This window comes from Ursus americanus, chromosome 1 (genome assembly GCF_024610735.1).
Source record: "Ursus americanus isolate L20-20 chromosome 1, mUrsAme1.1.p, whole genome shotgun sequence".
Lineage (NCBI taxonomy): Eukaryota > Metazoa > Chordata > Mammalia > Carnivora > Ursidae > Ursus > Ursus americanus.
The window spans coordinates 80,783,638-80,803,955 of record NC_142127.1 but is presented as its reverse complement, the minus strand read 5'-3'; the positions used below and the strand labels follow the sequence as shown (position 1 = coordinate 80,803,955).

Sequence of the window (20,318 nt, the reverse complement as noted above, 5' to 3'; positions counted from 1 at the left end):
TTTAAAAAGAAAAGCTCAGCCCTGATACGTCTCAACCAGTACAGGACAGTGTAGACAGTCTATTCGGACAATTCTTTATAGTGTTTCTTTCTTGATATTAGAACAAAGGCCTTTTTTTAAGCAAAACTTTTACAAATCAGACCCAAAAATGAACTATAAAGAAATATTAAAACATGATAAATAACAATTTACCTAAAATTTTATAAAATCTTTAAGTTTTTAAAAAGAATGAAAATGCATCTAGACAAAAAACAGATTGTATCGAAAGCTCTGCAAAAAGGATGGGCGCCTGGGTGGTTCAGTGGGTTAAGGGTCTGCCTCCAGCTCAGGTCATGATCCCGGAGTCCTGGGATCAAGCCCCACATCGGGCTCCCTGCTCGGTGGGGAGTCTGCTTCTCTCTCCCCCTCACCCTCTGTGTGTGTGCTCTCTCTCTCAAATAAATAAATAAAATCTTTAAAAAAAAAAAAAAGCTTTGCAAAAAGGATGTTCACTGTATAATTACTGAAAAATGTGACTGAATAAATGGAAAGAGGTGGAAAATGCTCACAAAAATTCTCTAATCCTTCCCTCTCTTAAAGCAAACCAACCAAACAAAAAACTTTCAACTGAACAGCCCAGCACTACAAAGTAAAGCATGTGTCCACGATATGAGGTACAAAACACTGTACATTTTAATTATGTAAACAGCTGGCCTATAAACTTCTAGTTCAACCAGATGTTCAGAGGTAAATTTAGAAACACTGCTAAGTTATGAGAATTTATCTGAGGTCTGAGCTGCGGAGTGTTATGACCTAATTAAGTACGTCTTTACTCCACAGTAAGCTAAGTAGGGAAGGTGTAAGAGAAGGCTGTCTTCTTCTATACTGCCTTTTGTCCCCAAGAAATTAATCAGCAAAGTTAGCTCTTTATCTCTTCTCCCCATTTCTCTTCCCAATTCCACAGGGCAGGCAGCAACCTCAAATGGATGAGATCTCCCTGGGGGCTTTTTGACAAGTTTGAGAATCCCTTGATGATATGTGTATCAATACTTAATATTATATTCATGATTTGGAAAGCAGAAACTATGCCTTTCATGGAATAAAATTTAAATTCTATTCAAATGTTTTTAAACAATGGTTTTTTGGATCAGGTATCTTCTCTCAAACCAAGTCCAAGTTTATATTCTTCATTCCCAACATTCTCAGAGTTATTATACATATAAAACCTGTGTTCCCATAGTACTAAAAAATCAAATTTATTTTCAGTACCTACTCGGTGCCAATCAATGTGCTGGGCCCTAAGTACACCCTCACGAACAAGACACACTATCCCACGTACAGCTTTTGATAAAATTACCTTTGATGAAGGCGTCACTTATTGAGAGTTGTTGTCCTCCATTGTCAGAAATCAAATACTCTGCATACCAGGGAGAGAGCAGAGGAGGAAGGAAAGGAGAGACTTATGACTGTAACATGCCGGCGTCATTACACAGAGAACACACCTACACACAAAGTATTACTCACACTAAACCCAACGCGGCCCAGCCAATCGAAGAAAGCTTTAGGCTAAACGGCATCTTTATACTTTTTCCACACACTTCAAACCAAACGTAACAGACGTGAATAATAACTCAACAGAACCTTGCAGCAGTAATGTCAGATAATCTTTAACAGATTGCTTTGCCCTTATCAAAGCTGAACCAGTTTCTGAAAATTGAGATCTTTAGGAATTTAGGTATGACAAGCCTAAAAAGTTACACTATTTTTCTCATCTGTAACTGTATGATTTCACAAATAATCACTCTGTCTATATACAAAACAGTTTATAGAGAAGCCACCTGAAAGAATATATAAGGTGGTTTTTATTTTTCAAATTTCAGACTATATGCTATAAAGCAAATTAATACAGAAGTGACACTGGCAGGGAATAAAGATTTAACTCATCAGGATTTTTATGAGCTTTCGAATTAGGGTTTCAGTTTTTCAAAATTCAAACCAAACACTGCCAAATAGTTGCCATAACTGAACATACACTGTGTTCTTCTAGAACTTTTAGAACATCACTTTTCTCACAAGTGAAACTTATTCTTTACTTCCCCATGAACTTTTCTTTGCATCCGTGACCAAGCATAGCTCAAGTGAGGTTCTTTCTACTATGCAAACGAAACCACAGTGTATTTTAAGCCTTTTAAAATAAAGGTTCTCCACAAAATTCTTTCCAAGTAGACTTCCCTTATAACAAATGAGCTTCAGAAGTTGCTATGCTTATAAGCCAATATGCTCATCCTTTCAACAAGCAGAGAAAAAGTTTTACATTGGAAATTCAAAGTGTACCATGCCAAACACAATAAAACAAGTACATGGACAAATAAAAACAGATGTTATACTTTATCTCTACACCTCCTGCACAGAAATGAATAATGCCAACTGTTTGTCCAACTAACATATTGGCTTTACAAGCTTTACTTTTCATACTAAAGATGAAGGGGCGCCTGGGTGGCTCAGTCGTTAAGCGTCTGCCTTTGGCTCAGGGCGTAATCCCGGAGTTCTGGGATCGAGCCCCACGTCAGGCTCCTCCGCTGGAGGCCTGCTTCTCCCTCTCCCACTCCCCCTGCTTGTATTCCCTCTCTCGCTGGCTGTCTCTATCTCTGTCAAACGAATAAATAAAATCTTTAAAAAAAAAAAAAAGGATTAAGTATGCGTGTGTGTGTGTGTGTGTGTGTGTGTAATGATTTTCAAGCATACAGAAAACCCTATTAACCCTTCCCCTAGATTTAACAACTGTTAACGTTCCGTATCTGATTCCTCTCTACATATATATATGAATTTTCCCCCAAACATTTGAAGTTACACACATCATGACATTTGACCACTAATACTTCAGCATACATCTCTTATTTTAAATAAGGGCATTCTTCTCTATAGCCATAATACCATTTACATACTTAAGAAAATTGATAATGCCTTCAAAAAAAAATTAAAAGGAAATTGACAATGTCTTAATATGATGAAATTAGTGCACATTCTTCAAATTTATCTAACTGTCCCCAAATGCTTTAATAAATTTTTTGCCTTAAACCTCGATCCAATAAGGTTCACACATTGTATTTCCTTCATTCTCTTTCAGTCCAAAGCAAACCCCCTACCTTTTTACTTTGTCACGATACTGAATTTTGAAAGAACTCAGACCAAACGTCTTGTGGAATTTCACATTTTCTGGATTCAATTGGATTGTTTCTGTATGGTGTCGTTTAACTTGCTCCTATAGGTTTTTCTGTAAATGGGAAGTTAGATCTAGAAGCTTATGGAAGCTATGATTTTCACTTCTTTAGGTTCTACTCACTAACCTGTCAAGAATGGTTCAGAATCCTGCTTGCAACACATAACAGAATGTATTTTAGTGGTACGACTCTCCAGGTTTTACCAATAGTGAAAAACTCATCCAAAAGAAGACCACAATGTTCCAGTTTTACAAGTTCATGAAAATGCGGGGTTTGCTTACATAAGATAAAAAATACCAGATTTTTTTTAAGTACAGATAAGTCAATCAATTTTAGAAATCCAAATTTCCTCAGCCTTGGAAGATAAAGGATGATTCCTATGAAAATATTTTATAAATATTACCTTTAACTTCAACGGAAAGATAAAAACCACCCATTCCCATTTACATTCTAAAAGGAAGGAAAACCAGAGGCAGAGGAGTGTGTTACGCTTTCACCTCACTACCAGTTCACTCTGACAATCTTTACTTTCTGGTAATCAGTGTTAATCAACTACAATGCAGGAAAAATACATTATTGTACTTCAACTTCTCAAGAAAAACAGAAAAAGAACAAATTCTTGTTACTATGCTAAAAACTAACAGGAGAGAACTGTGAAAGCCAGAAACATTTATCAAGGGATTTATAGAGGCCTTAAATTTTAGACTCTCGAGGTTGCACAGGACCTATATGCCCCACAGCATAACCTATGAGCATCTCTTTCCTGTTGCTATCGGGTTACTCTTTCAGTATTTGGCACAACCATTACACAAAGTACAAAATCCACATGTTATATTAATAGTGACATCGCTAAGTTCTTACATTTGCCAAACACACTAATGTCTTTATGTGTGTTTTTTATAGAGAGACTCAGAGACTCCAGAGCCTGTGCTTTTAAAAGGTATATATAACTACAGCCTATTACTCCCTCTTTAACATATTTCAAGGGTGAAACTGTCCTCCACAAGGTTATTGAGACCATTAGATGTCTTATTAACATAACAGACAGCAGTATCTACCAGTCTCCTGAGCTAACCATCTCAAACCACCATAAAAGAAGGAAATGGGATTGTTGTGAAAAGATTTATTTTAGTTAACCAACACCGGTGCCCAGTCACCACCAATCCCTTCTCTAAAGATCACAGTACATCCTCTTGATTTTTTCCTACAATTTTGCCAACTTTCAATGTTAAATCAAGCACTTATTTTTTACAAAATTTTAATGCCTCTGTCACTATAATCATCTGAACCCCCTCCTTTTCTCCATAATTCTCCAAAAATAACAAACTCTGGCCCCATGATCACAGCTCTAAATTCTTTCAATAATCTGGTATATATTTTACCTGAACCTGGCAAAAGACTTATTCAAAATAATCAGGTATTCTCTAATTTCCTTTCATTATCTTGGGCTTGACTTTCCTTTTAACCATGTACGTTCTTTCCTGATAAAATTATCTTGATGCGGGCGAGGGGGAGAAGATTCAATTAATATTACATCACCTTCCCCATATTATTACACTAATTTTCTTTCTTTGTGCCACAATTTAAAAAATCTTTTTCTCAGTTGTCCTTGGCATTTACTCCATCCATCAGTGCAATCTGGACTTCTGCTATCCTGTCATTTTTTTTAAGTGCTAGCCCCCCTTTCAGATTCATCCTCATAGAAAAGTTAATTCTCACAACTTCTGTAGACAATCTTTTTAAAGGGCTGAGAGCAGAGAAGTTGCAGAAAAGTCATGGTGATTTTTTTAACTGCAGATGCTTCCCCTTTAATTTTCCTTAGGAATACAATTTGAGGTCGTACTGTACAACTGTCAGTATTGAAGCTTCCTGTTCCATTCCTCTCCCCACATTATGAAGTCAGGCACCCTAAAGCAAATTGCCCTACTGTGCTCAGCAGTCCATCTTTTGCTATTATGAATACTATGATGACAGGTCACCTTCTTCACGGTTTTCATAATTTCCTAACCTTCGAAGACATGAAATCATCACATCAAAAAGGTATTTCACGCTCTACTTTCAGCAAAACGAAAGTGCACTGCCAACACATCTCCAAACGACAGATACCCTCCATCAAAACAGATGCCACCTCTGACCCCCATCTGTTATTTCTATTACAAAAACATCACCCAATATGCACCAGGGGACCAGACTACAGTTCATCTCGCCAAATGTCATGTCTACTTCACTGTCCTTTCATACTCACCCAAATGTTCTCCACCATGCTTACAATTTGTTTTGAGGATTCCCATAAAGATATGTATCTTACTCATGTTCAACACTAGTCAAGTCTCCTCTTTTACTGCATCCTCTCTAAATTTCTATTTTTTAATAAAATACACCTTTTTATTACTATAACTTTTTGTTATTTCAATTTTTAATTTAAATTCCAATTAATTAACACAGAGTGTAACATTAATTTCAGGAGTAGAATTTAGTGATTCACCATTTACATATAACACCCAGTGCTCATCACAAGTGCCCTCCCTAATACCCATCCCCCACTTACCACATCAACTGCCCACATCCCCTCCAGCACCCCTCAGATTGTTCTCTATCATTAAGTCTGTTTTATGGTTTGCCTCTCTTTTTTTTTCCCCTATTACTATAACCCTTAAAAAGTTTTTTTACCACATCTTGGGGATAATGGTTAATACTGACAACCATTAGAAATCTGTTATAGAAATGGGAGTTTGTTTCCAATTATTTTCGAATAGATCTTTAGGTTCAAAAGCTTTTCTTTTCTGACCATATTTTTAGACTCAAAATAGAAAGTAGCAAGGCATTAGACAAGCATTTCCAATCTAAGAAAATTCAACTTTAGAGAGCTAAATGTTAAAAATCCAAACTCCAGGTGAAACCATGGAATAAATGGTTTCATCTTTATAATGATTTTTTAGCTACTACAACATAATGAAATCTCACAATTACTTATTTACTTATGTATTTTTTATTTACTTTTACATAACGCCTCTTTAGAGCTAAGATTTAATTTGGCTTTTAGTTATATCCAACAGAGTAAACTTCAACATCCATTTTTTAAAAAGCATTTCATTTTTTATACATTGCTATATTGGATTTTAGCAAAGATTTATCTTATTTTTCCTTTTATACCAAATGTCTTCTGAATATGGCCACTATTATTTTTGAGTCAGTAGAATAAACCCTCAAAAAAGACAACTAAAATTAACAAACTCACTTTGTATTACTCAGAGAAGAAACATTTTCTATAAGTATGGCATATACATCACAAGCATTTTTTTTGAGGTGGACACAAGAATGGTATTTTATTTATTAACAATGGAAAATATAACTACTGCGTGGCCTGGGAATACACGTGAGAGTCTGATCGACACGATCCTTCCCTGCAGACAAACATCCGTGAGAAGCTTCATCATGGTTAGAAACCACAGAAAAAAATACAATGGTACCAGGAAAGAAATGTGTATCTTCAGTCTGTTCTTTCCATAACAAACATTTTAAATCATAGGAGAAAGATGTTTTGGATTGTGTGTTTTCCCCCTAATATAGTTCAAGCACCTGAAAAGGTTTAGTGAAATACTACATTACTGGTTAATAGCATAAGCGAATAGGCTTTAAAATGTTAAATAAAGAAAGAGAAATGAATAGAGCAGAACATCCATGTTATAAATGCAAAGAAATGCCACCTTGGAAGTTGCACATTATGCTAAGGAAAGAGCAGTAGTAGTAGTTCCTTTTAAAGATGTAGTTCCTTTTAAAGACTACAAGCTTTAAATTGGGTGTGGTGGTACTGAGGGAGAAAACGAGAAATAAAAGGAACCAACCAAAAAAAAGTGTGGGGAGGTGGTGTGGGGAAAATGGAAAGGGGGGAACAAGACCCACATCGAACCCCTCCGCCACATGGGACAGAGGAAGCCAGGAGGACAGGCTGGCATGAGATCGTGTGGCCCAGCTCTCCGGCCTGTGCCCGGATTCCAGATGGTGACTACCTCCTACCTTTTTGGTCAGCAGGGTGAGGGGGCACATGTGGGTACTTGGAGGGCTTCTTGATATGGAAGTTCACGTTGTCCAGCTCCACGTTCAGGCTGATGGAAGCGGCTGAGTCACTGTCCACTGTGGACTGGAAGCTGCTGACTGATGTGCGCTTGCTAGGACTGGCAGAATCTTTTAGTGTCGGGGAGGGGAAAGAAATATAGGGAGAGGAGGGGAGTAAAAATGGGTTTCATCAGGGTATTGGAGGAAAGGAGAAAAATGTTCTTTTAATAGACAAGCCCAATGTGCACTACCAAAATGGATACAGTATTTTCATGTACTTCTGTGGAGACTTAATAAAATTGGAACACATTAAATATAAGATGAATTTTTAAGATGGAGAAATATATTGGAGGTTCTGCAGAGAGAAAGTCTGATATTGTAGTGAAGAGGTGAGAAAGTTGTCTGCTGCGATATTATTAGCTCAGAGTTATTTTTAAGCTGCTGCAAACTAGAGACTATGGCAAAATGTGAAAACGCCAGTAGCCTAACAAGTTGGTTTCTTAAGAAAATACTGTATCTAGAACAAGGATTGCTACCAGACGTTTACGTTTAGTTGGTGCCATAAAACTTAAAGTAGAATTGTTTCAATTAAACAAACAAAACACTCATTTTATCATACATACACAGTAATGAGTCATAAAAATTAAAATGTTAGAAAGCTTAAACTCACTAGTCAAATTATCGTCACCTTCTTCAGCTATCTGTTCCGTGTCACTGTCATCGAACTTTATGTCTTTAAACCAGGATGGCTCAGAGTGTCCTTCCACAGAGTTCACTGAGTCACTGTCTGGAGAAGGGGTCTCAGAAAATTCTGTACTCTGCAAAGATCAAGGCAAGATCCAAGTAATTCACTTTCAGTGGCAACGTTCAATGGCAACGCTACAAATAAACTCTAGCCCAATACTTCTACAAAGCTAACCACCAAATGAATTACATAAAAGTAAGCAAATTAATAGAAACTAAGTTGTAAACCAGCATCAATGCTGACAATTCCACTCTGAAAATTATAATTGCCATTCATCAGTAGGTTTAGGCAGCTTATCATGAGCAAAACATTACAGATTTTACAGTGTTTCATTTCATCCTTTTTAGTCCTGAGAGTAAACCTGCCTTAGAATTTATTCTAATCCTGTGCCAACTCTAGGACACATTCTGGAAAACTGTTAAATTTTAACAAATAACACCACACCAGTCTTTTTGGTCATTTGTCTTTTCTAACCTTTTTTACAAAGGTATTCCTAAACATTATATATACATATATATATATATATATATATATATATATATATATATATATATATATATCAAATTAACATAGACCAAAAGTGAAAGCTTATCTTTTTAAAAGTTATATTTTAAATGATTTCTATTTGCCTAATTAAAGTAAAAAGACATATACATATCCATTGTTTTACCACTGTTATACAATTTAATGCTGCTAATGTGTCAAAATCTACTGCATTGTTGATACTAAATTTTTTCAATCATTTTATTATGTATACTCTAAGTGCTGAAAACACAGACATAGTGAAACTGAAAACCATTAATGGCAAATGACAAGCAACTATAATACCATGAAGGCCAGCTTAAGAAAAGCCAAACCAACTGCAAACTGTCTGATTCCAATAGGTTTTTCATCACCCCTACCCACCAAGTAAAAATGTTTTTAACTTTCAAACAACAGGGAAAACGGGTTAGGAAAATGTATCTCTGACTAATTCAACAACTTTTTATTCCCACCAACGAAGAAAGACTTCACAAGAAACCAGCGGTGACAAGGAAAACTACCTGCAGTGGTCTGTACAGCGCATACTCGTCCCTGAACAGCTGGTCGTGATGACTGACGCAATCCAGCCAACGCCCATCGACCATCGCTTGTCCGATGGCTATAGCTTGTGCCCTGAATTAAGACCAACAAAAATAAAAACTTTTAAAAGTCAGGGTAATTTCACAGGTACAAGATGAGATGCAAACTGAATTCTCTTTCATTATAATCAGCTGGAATTAAAAATGGTCCGTCGACAGTTGAGGGGTAAAACAAGCGACACTTGAAGCTGTATTAAAAGATTTTCCCAGATCCCAGAGTAAAGGAGAACCTGCTGGTAAGGCAGTCCTACCAAAACCTAATTTCACTTACAACAAACCTGTATCAAGTGCTCAGTGCAGGCATACTGCTGTCCTCACTAGAGTAAAACAAAATGGTGAGACTAGCATGGTTCCTGCCCTCAAGGAGCTTACAGTCTTGATGAGAAGACAATACCAAATACTTCAGATATATATACATAAATATATGAAATAGATACTTAATATATATACAATAATATATAGACACTTAAGGTGTGCCTGGGTAGCTTAGTAGGTTAAGTTCACCTCAGGTCATGATCTCAGGGTCCTGCGATCTAGTCCCGCATCGGGCTCCCTACTCAGCGGAGTCTGCTTCTCCTTTCTCTCTCCCTCTGCCTCTCCCTCTGCCCCTCCCCCTGCTCGTGCGTGCTCTCTTTCAAATAAATAAATCTTTAGAAAATAATAATAACATATAGACACTTAATATATACAAATACATATATACATGAAATAGACACAACACATTGCACTCATGGCATTTCACAATTTATAAAGCACTTTAGCCCATATTATTTCATTTCATCCTCATGGCTTCTTCACAGGACCACATATTCTCCCCACATTGGAACTGAGAGGTCCAAGGCTTAAAGAGATTAAATAACGTGAGTAAAAGCACAAAACTAAAAAGAAATATAGCCAAAACTGGACCCTAGGGCTTCACTGCTAAAGCCTTTATTCTCTCTTCCTACATACTTGTTTCTTCCCAGGAAAGGAGTAGCTAATCTAATCAACTAGAATAGCTTAGGGACATGCTGCCTTGAAAGGCAATAGGACCTGTCTGTCTCTTTCTCACAAATGATTCCTGAGGCAAGCAAGGACACTCCAGGTGTGATTTAAGAACTCAATTCCATAGGCCAGGTTGCAATTAGGGAACAGGTTGCAATTAGGGCTGCAATTAGGTTGCAGATTAGGGAACAGTAGCAGGAGAATCCACTGTGATCTTAATATCTAGCCACATTCCCCCACTCAACCGAAAAGTTTTGTGTTGGGGAATTATTGCACACTTCTGCTTTTAATAAATAACGTAAACTGTGACCCCATTTGCTCCTTGCATCTATTCACTACTGGTTAAAACCCAGAAGGGGGGGGGGCGGTGAATCATTAGCACACTAAGCACCAAATACAGGAAACAAACAGTACCCTATTCACAAAATTTGCTGCCCTTATATCTACGACATTATGGCCTTAATAAAACTAAAGTAACAAATAATATCAAAAAGTCTTTCTTAAGATCACATTACCTTGTAGCAATGTGTCCATTTCGGATTAACCAGTTGACTAATTCTTTTCCCACAATGCAATTGGGATGCGTTCTCAGCCAGTAACGGTGATCCTGAAACTCCATTCCACTACTGTGATGGCAGATTTTCTTCCACAGGTCCTTTAACTGAACGCTGTCCTGAAATCACATTATGAGCAAATAATTACTCCTGAGAAAGAAACTATTATATACCTTTGCAGATTCTTTCCGTTTTTAGATGCATAAAAGGAAATTCAATTCAGATTTCTTTGTCAGAGCCAACTCATACCATTTAATAGGAATGACATGTGCATGGGAAGCAGCTTGAACTCAGCTCATCTAACTGCAAATGCAACTTCTTCTCTTAAAAACCAACTATACCAGGGCACCTCGGTGGCTCAGTCAGTTATGCGGGGGCTTTCAGCTTAGGTCATGATCTCAGAGTCCTGGGATCCTGCCCCATGTCAGACTCCCACTCCCTCTGCCGCTCCTCCCCGCCCTCCCCAGCTTGTGCTCTCTCTCTTTCTCTCTCTCTCTCTCAAATAAATAAAATATTTAAGGAAAAAAAGCCCAACTATCCCAAATAATTTTTTTCAGTCAATGACACATATGATCAGTCCCCTAGTTATCTAAGTACAATATCACAAAATCTCCTCTTTGGAGACAGGGCAAGGGAGAGGAGATTTTAGTCAATCACACCAATCTGTTTCTCGTAGACTTCACTCCAGCAGCTTCCCACCCTTGTCACCTACACCCAACTGCCAGGTGAAATCTTCCTACAGGAAGGCCTTCAGTGAATGACTCCCTGCTCAAAAAAACTTCCAACAGTGCTTAGCACCTGCAGGTTCCAATCTAAACTTGTAAAGGCTGAACTCACCATGTCCCACCAGGTAACCCCAAGTAACTTCCATTCTCACTGCCCCCACACTCCAGCTTAATCTCTTTGCCCACAGACTCCAGCTTACTCTCTCTCCCAAACTCTCCTAATAAGTCCGACTTTGGTGCATGGAAAAATGTCATGAGTATTTTCACCTCTATACCTTGTCACACCTTTAAATAAGATTTGTTTACCTCAATGCCTACCCAAATCCATTGCATTCTTCAAGGTCCAGGCCAAGTCTTTCAGTTTAAAGCCATCACCACTAATGATCTTTCTATTTCTTATTAATAAAGTATTACATTTTTACTATCAAGGGCCTGCCCATCAGTCTCCTTTCTACCTTTTGAATTTTAAGCTTGAGGACAGAAGCCAATTTCCATTTCTTTGAGTCACTCTCGGAACTAAACACAATATTTTACACATAGATAAATTCAATAAACAACTGATTATTATCTCATATAAACATATAGTAGAAAGGTATGCAAAGCAGTCCATGTGTATGAGAAACATGTTTCAAAGTTTAAAAACAATCTGGGCCCTAACTAAAAGTTCAGCTCACTTACTATATAAGCGCCTGAATTCTTATCTTACCAGATGAAAGGGATCAAGAAAATATTAATGCAATATAAGAGCACCAAATGCTTCACCACTTTCTTAGGTGATCCTAATAAAAACTTAAGCTAATTATTTCCTCTATTAATTTATATGCTAACTGGCTATTTGTAGGTTTCTTAAAAAGAAAAATCAGTGAGATACATAATCTTTATGCTCAAAAATAGCAAAGATACTGGACCAGTACCAGAAGAATTTTGCGTTCATCCTCAGTGGTCTCTGTCCTAACATATGTTCGGTTAGCCTGGGGACTGACAGATGTCTCATATGAAGATACCATGGGAGAACCAGATCGATCCAGTGACAGGTTAGTAATGCTAGCTGATCTGGAAATAAAAATAAAAAGTGAAAACACAGTTGTAAATTATTCATCAATTTAAAATTACAGTGAAAATTCATTTTTAAATAAATGCTTACTTGCCAACATCAAGGGTACTTTTAAACGTAGTTATGATGGTTATGTAGAATATCATCATTGGGAGAAGCTGAGAGAAGAGTATCCAGAAATTCTCTATACTAAATTGTCCAACTTCTGTGTTAGTCTAAAACTATTTCAGAATTAGTGTAAAGTCAGTCGCTATGGAAAGATTATAGGAAAGCAATGGTAAATATAGTTCATTTACCATTTAATATTTCAAAGGAAAAAGATATAAACTCTTCTTGTTAAAATGCTGAAAACCAGTGTTTTGTTTTGTTTTTTTTTTTTTAGCTGACAAAGATGAAGAATCACAGACTAAAAGCAGAAATAATCTTGCGCAGGGAGTCCCTGGGTGGCTCAGTCAGTTAAGCATCTGCCTTTGGCTCAGGTCCTGATATCAAGGTCCTGGGATAGAGCCCCGCCTCAGGCTCTCTGTTCAGCGGGGAGCCTGCTTCTCCCTCTCCCTCTGCTACTCCCCCTGCTCCCCGTAAGCACAAGCGGGTGCACGCTCTCTCTCTCTCAAATAAATATCTTTTAAAAAAAGAAAGAAAGAAAGAATCTTGCTTACCAGGGACAGGAAACTATGGCCCACAGGCCAAATAGTTTTTGCACAACCAATGAACTAAGAATCTTTAGATGTTCTTTAGATGAACATCTGTAATGTTCTGGTAAGAGAAAACATTAACTTTGAACCCCAACTAAGCAAAATAATTCCCCAAAATAATTCCTTCCTTCTTATTAGAACCGCATTGTTGTCCTCAATTATATTTTGAATTTGATCAATAAAAAAATGAGTAAAAATTTATTTCCTCTCTTGTTATATTATTACTTACATAATATCCTTAATTTTGCCTCTTGGTAAAGTTACTAGATAAATGACTTGTAAGTGGAATGTCAATAACACCAAGCAAGCTTTCATTTATTAAAAAATTGTAGCTAGAAATTTTAGTTAGCTTCTACTTAGAAAAAAATGAAACCAAATTTTAGCTTCTATATAAAGGATAAAAAGGCAGATGTACAATGAGTTAGACACTAAACTCACTTAATTCTCACAGCATACTATGGAATAGGCACTACTAAATCCATTCTACACATAAAGAAATCAAGAGTCAGAGATTAAGTAATTTGTCTAAAGTAACTCAACTAACAAGGCTGCCATTCAAAACCAGGTGTCAATTGAAAAACTATGCTCTCCCTAGCATGACGATAAAGATACTTTTAAAATAATTTTGGGGTGCCTGGGTGGCTCAGTCAGTTGAGCATCCAACTCTTGGTTTTGGCTCAGGTCATGATCTCATGGGTCGTGAGATCAGGCCCACAGCAGGCTCCACACTCAGTGGGGAGTCTACTTGAGGATTCTCTCCCTCTGCCCTTCCCCCAACTCATGCATGCACGTGCACATGCATGCTCTCTCTCCCCCTAAAAAATAAATAAATCTTTAAAAAAAAATTAAAAAATTATTCACAGGTTTATAACAGGTTTACCAAAAAGTCATTCTCAATAGCTTATGAGAAACCAAATAAATAAGCAAGATTTTTTAAATAATCATTTATTTCTTGCCATATTCTTTTAGTGAAAAGTCACCACTATATGTCTTATTCCATTAATTAAAATCTCTTTTCCAATGAATGCATTATCCATGTGTTTTGCTTCTCTAACATTCTAACTATCCCTGCACATATCCTGATATGGCAGTAACAAAAACAAAGGAAAATTAGTCAAATTTGTTGTCAAATACTCAAATAAGTAGCCTAGCACTAAGAATGCTTGTTGAAATTTTATTTAGAGATAGTACTCACTGATTAAATTATACCTTTCCCAAAGACTTACATCAGTCTTAGCATTAATTCAAAACACATGGAACTACACTGTAAATTAGCAGTTATTTCTCCATTTGTTCACTGCCAACAGAAAATACCGTAATTCATCCCACCTTTTAAAAAACTGTCTTAACTCCACATCCCCTTGTGGCATTCCCCCCTTCACTACAGCACAACTCCCATCTCCAATTCCTCTTCTTCCATTTAGGGAATCCAAAATGGTGCAGCCACTTTGGAAGATAGTTTGGCAATTTCTTATGAAACTAATCATACTCTTTACCTATGATACAGCAATCATACTCCTTGGTATTTATCGAGATGAACTGAATACATGACCACATGAAAACCTACACACAAATGTTTATAGCAGCTTTATTCATATTGTCAAAACTTGGAAATAACCAAGATATCCTTCAGTAGGTAAATGGATAAACTATGGTATATCCAGATAATAGAATATGATTTAATGCTGAAAAGAAATGAGTTACCAAGCCATGAAAAGATATGGAGGAATCTTAAATGAATATTACTAAGTGAAAGAAACCAATCTGAAAAGGCTACATTCTGAATGAGTCCAACTATACGACATTCTAGAAAAGGGAAAACTATGGAGACAGTAAAAAAATCAGTGGTTGCCATGGGTTTGGGGGGAGGGAGAAATGAATAAAGAGAGCACAAAGAATTTTCTTTTTAAAAATTTTATTTATTTATTTGACACAGAGAGAGAGAGAGAGAGCACGAACAGGGCAGGAGGCAGAGGGAGAGGAGCAGGCTCACTCGACACTGAGCACAAAGACCCCATGTCCTGAGATCATGACCTGAGCCAAAATCAAGAGTCAGATGCTTAACCGACTGAGCCAGGCAGGCACCCCAGAGCACAGAGAATTTTAAGGCAGTGAGAGTATAGTATACTACAACACTGGATATCATATCCTTATACATCTGTCCCAACCACAGAATGTACATCACCAAGAGTGAACCCTAATGTAAATTATGGACTTTGGGTGATAATATATCAATGCAGGGTGATAACATGTTAACAGTTGTTCATCAACTGTAACAAATGTACCACTCTGGTACAGGATATTGATCATGGGGGAGGTTATGAAAGTAGGGGGTGTATAGGAATTCTCTGTGCTTTATACTCAATTTTGCTATGAGCCTAAAACTGCTCTAAAAAATGAAGCTTATTAATTTAAAAAAAGTAAAAGATCCTGATGTATACAACTTATTATCAACTAATTCAGGAAAAATTCTATTATATAAATAGCAACAAAGCAAATGTGAAAATGTAAATTAGTGAACCTTAATAAAGAATATATTAAAATTCATTATTCTTGCAACTTTTTGCAAACTTGAAATTTTTTCAAAATAATTTCAAAACTTTTTGAAAAACTCAAACTCTCTAGTAGCTTCCCACTTCACCCAGAGTAACTGGCAAAGTCCTACAAGTAACTATAAGAACATTCTACTCCAGGTACACAGGACCTCTTGTTACTCTCTGCCAACTATGGTCCTTCTAAGAATTTGCTATTCCCTTTTTCTTGGTACACTCTTCTACAAAATGTCCACATGGCTCATTCCCTCATATCCTCAGGCCTTTGCTCAAATATCACCTTCCTAGTGAGGTCTTCCCTGACTACACTATTTAAAATGCCAATCTCTACCCCTATGCCTTATTGCTTTTTTGCGCATTAAATTTTTGTTTGATTCATTTGCTGTATTACACACACCTGGTTTCTAGGTACTTAATAATACTTGTAGAAAGAATAAATTGAAAGTATGTTAAACCAAGGTCATTCAGATGTCTAGTTCTTCAGGTTAAGAACTACTTACTCACCACTTAAACTTGTAAAAAGGAAAGCATTTTCAGTGAAGAGGTGTGGACATCAGTAAGATCTAGTAAGTTGAAAAAGGAGAAAGTATGCGGGTGTAGAATGATTACAGGCAACTATTTCAAGGAATTTGGTTAAGGAGAAAAGAAATAATTGAGAATACAGGTAAAGAGAGAAACATAAAGAAGAAATTTTTGTTCGTTTTTAATAGGTGATCTGAGTTTGTTTAAATGCTGATGGTAAGGAGTCAGCAATGAGAGGTAGAAGGTACAAACATCAATAGGATAATTAATAAAAAATGAGAAAGGATGAGATCCAGAATACAAATGGAGAATTAGCTTGGATAAGATGTAAAGAAAAAAGATGAGCCCTAAATATAATCAAGTTGGTAAGTGGTGGTAAGAGTTGAGGATATGCCTATTTGTTAGCTCTTCTTTTCGCTCTACACAGAAAATAAGGCCATCTGCTAAGCTAGAAGAAAGCTACTGTCTGAAGCCAGTGGAGAATACTGGAAAAGAGACACTGAAGAGAATGCAAGCCAGAGCTGACTAGCAAAAGGAAAAACAACAGTTTAATTCAGCTTTTCGGGTAAAGAAAGTATAATAATCAATCCCACCCCATGTTTATCTGTTTGCTCTTCTCATTACCGTGAAAGAAAGAAAAATCAAATACAGAATATGGAGTTTTCATTTGGCAGTTTACCTATTTCGAGCAGGAGATTTCCCAGCATCCTCTTGAACAGATACAAGTCTTGTTGGAAGAGGAGTATTTGAGGAGTCTGGATGAATCAAACTACAAAGAAAGTAGAAAAATACTGAGATGATTTGGGACAGTAACAAGCAAATCCAATTTCATTGGTTACCTATTAATTCCAGACTATTTTTCCCTGCAATAATGAGATTATGGGTCACTTAGGTTTTCTTCTAATTAATTAATTAAGGTAGAAATCACGGTTTATATATTAACTACATCAACTGCCAAAAGAATGGTAGTTTATTAAGTATATGGTATGCCCTTAAAATAATAACTACTGGTTGGATGGGTTCTTACAGAACTCCTTCATCCATCATATACACAAAATTGAAGTGATTTGGGGGGGGGGAATCCTGAGTTCAAGTATTTTATTCTCAGTCCCCATAGCCCACTGGAATAGCACTGCAGAGTCAGACCTAGGTCCAAGTGCAGGCTCTCCCTCTTACTAGCTGGATGACCTTCGGTCCATTAGTTAATCTCTCTAAACCTTAAATTCTGTCAAAAGGAGCAAGTAGTGCCTATCCCAGAGATATGATAACTAAAAGAGAACGAACATGAAACAATTAGCACAGAAATAAAATTATTCTACCTTTGACAACTAAACTACAGGAAGCTTTCAAATCCAGTTCATCGGAGGATACTTGCCAATTCTGGGCTCACACAATAAGGCCAGGTGCAACTAAAAGGCATTACTAGCTAAAGTAAGAAAGAACTGAGAATCCCTATACTTTTTTATTGTTCTATTAAATGTAGAATCAATTTTTAAAATTTACAAAATACATGTAATATATAAAGAATCATGATGCCACAAATACCAAAGCACCATTAGCACTGAGTCTGAAATGCCTGTATTCCCCTACCCAAACCCATTCTCCTCTGGGCCCTCAATGAAACTACTATTGTCAATTTTATACTTATCATTCTCTGCCTTTTCTTTAAGTTTGCCACATCTGTATACCTAGACAGTGTGTTTGTTTTGTGCACTTTTGAACTTCATAAATAATCACTGTATATGTATGTGACTTTCTTTTCTGCTCCACATTATGTCCCTGAGATTCATACATGTAGAATGTAGCTATAATTCATTCTTGACTTCTATTTAAATTCATTGGTTACCTATTAATTCCTCACACTTTTAAGGGGTGCTTGCTAAAATAACTTATCAGAAAAAGGTTAATTAAAACTCTAAGCTCTTTCATATGGCCAGATTTAGTATTATACATAAGAATATAACTTGGCAAAAAAAAAAAAATCAGAAACTGATGAATCTAGGATCCTAATTCAAACAAATCCATGTAACTTCCCAGAGTAAGTAACATCTTTCACCAGCAGGCAGCTGGAAGTACCATATTTAAACCTATGGAAAAACATGAAATGTTCCTTAGGGAGGAAAAACATCTAAATTGCATTTATAAATATTATGAAAGTTTATGGGCATTTTCCTTCTCTAAGAAGGCTACATTGGAAATTATTCGTCTCAATAACTTCTGTTTCCTTTCAACAAATATTATCAAGATCATATATATGCCATACACTGTTCCTGGTGCCAGCAGGCAGAACAGTGAACAAGAACAATACAAAGTCTCTCCTCTTGTAGAGCTTACATTCTAATTAGTCAATATAATCACTATCCATAAACATCCCATAATCCTTCTGGGAGCAAGCCAAAGAAAAAGGAGGGGAATGTGTAGGAAATAATTCAAAGATGATAAAAATTAACTGAAGGCAGCCATGGGTCACAAGACTATCTGTATTTCTCAAATATAACTAAAACTGGACTTAAGTGATAGTACCTTTGCCAGGCAAAATCATCCTCTAGAAATATGTTGCGGCTGGCTTTTCTACTTCCAACAGGTGTTCGAGGCTCACTTGGATCAAGTACAGACACAGAAGAAGCAGAATCTGAAAGAGCATTCAAGTCTTCTCCAATGGAATTACTGTCTGTGGAATGAGCATAGCTTAAGGCTATCTTTCTACAGTATGTACAAGCTCGGAGGTCCCCTAGGAGCGAAAACAAAACAAGAAAATTAACTTAAGAAATAATGATAATAGGTTACTTAACAAAACACATTAAATCCTTGGGTTAATAGTTTTTCAAGTAACAGGAAAACGTCTTCAAGTAAAGACTACCAAAAAAGATGTTTTCACAATGCAAAATAATTTATTGGCTCATTTATATATTTTAAAAACCATCATTATCATAAACTCATCCAGTCATTCAAATAACCTCAAAATTTATTAATGAGTGAAGAAAACAGCACCTGATGAAACTGTTTTAACAGTATTTTTCAAAAAAATTAATTTTTCAAGGTTCTAAAAATGAAATAAGGGACAGTACGTTCAAGAAAAAAGTTGTTTCGAATAGAGTAAATAAACCACTACAAAGGGAAACAACATATTTTCCCTGGGCAAGAAGTAAAGAGGAAAATATTACGTAGGTCTCCACTGTAAAGCCCTGAGAGTGGCCTCCACAAGGGGGCACCATCTCAAAACAAACAAATAGAAAATGGGCTTACAGACTGTTTGCAATATGTGAGGGAACTATTACAGAAATTCCTATAGTGAAAGTTGAGTTGGCAATGAAATAGTCTTCAGAGGACAAACAACAAGGTTATTTAATACTTTCATACACTGCCATTTTTTTTTTAGGACGCAGCCCTTCCCAAAGAGAAGTTTTCATTTCTATCTTGTTTTTCTGTAACGATAATTCATGTGATTCTGTAAGTTTAATGTACAAAAAAAAAAAGATCAGCTAATTAAACTTCACAAATACATGTTATTTAACAATTCTACCTTAATTTTTTTTTTTACAAATAACATTAGAAAACTGATGTCACACAGATCAAAAGATTTCTTAAAGGCAACTGTACTCTGTTTTTACCATAATTACAACCAAGTATAATTATAATAAATGGTTTTAGGGTTTTTTTTTCATTTCAAGACTACAACTATGTAGTCCTCAATTTTGTTAAATTATGCATATACTTTAAGCAAAATTAAGTATCACTTGTTGTATTACTCATATCTGATGTCACAATTCAACAGATAAAACATACTAAAACTAAAGAAAAACATATTCACTTCAATCAGGACCAAAAAAAGTGAATCCAGTCTGGGATAAATGAGAGCGTCAGGATGAACCACCACCAGCTGGCCGAAGTAGAATTGCAGTAAGGAAGTAAAATCACATTCTGCAGAAAAGGTCTTTAAGTTGCTACAACAAAGGCTTGGTTTGTTTCTTATTATAAGGAAATCTCCCTTCACCAGTCAGCTATTAGAATGAAAATGATCAGAACACAGTCAAGCCTGAACTGGAAAGTTTTCATTTCATGAAGAGCCCTCATCAGCAAGTGCCTGCTGAATGCAGGCCTATATTAGGT

The 20,318-nt window shown here is 36.4% G+C and overlaps 1 protein-coding gene across 7 annotated transcripts in view; it reads right to left on the bottom strand.

Annotated features, from left to right (window-relative positions):
* Positions 1-20,318, bottom strand: part of PIKFYVE (phosphoinositide kinase, FYVE-type zinc finger containing) — a 77,944-nt gene that overhangs the window by 43,848 nt on the left and 13,778 nt on the right. For 6 of the 7 annotated variants that reach the window (XM_045806615.2, XM_045806614.2, XM_045806616.2 and 3 more), the window contains 8 exons: positions 18,732-18,939; positions 16,888-16,977; positions 12,300-12,438; positions 10,622-10,779; positions 9,045-9,156; positions 7,927-8,074; positions 7,218-7,385; positions 1,337-1,396 (listed from right to left, as the gene is read on the bottom strand). In XM_045806615.2, coding sequence (XP_045662571.2) covers positions 1,337-1,396; positions 7,218-7,385; positions 7,927-8,074; positions 9,045-9,156; positions 10,622-10,779; positions 12,300-12,438; positions 16,888-16,977; positions 18,732-18,939 — 1,083 coding nt within the window. The remainder of the gene's footprint in view (positions 1-1,336; positions 1,397-7,217; positions 7,386-7,926; positions 8,075-9,044; positions 9,157-10,621; positions 10,780-12,299; positions 12,439-16,887; positions 16,978-18,731; positions 18,940-20,318) is intronic. The other variant, XM_045806618.2, reaches the window with a different exon arrangement.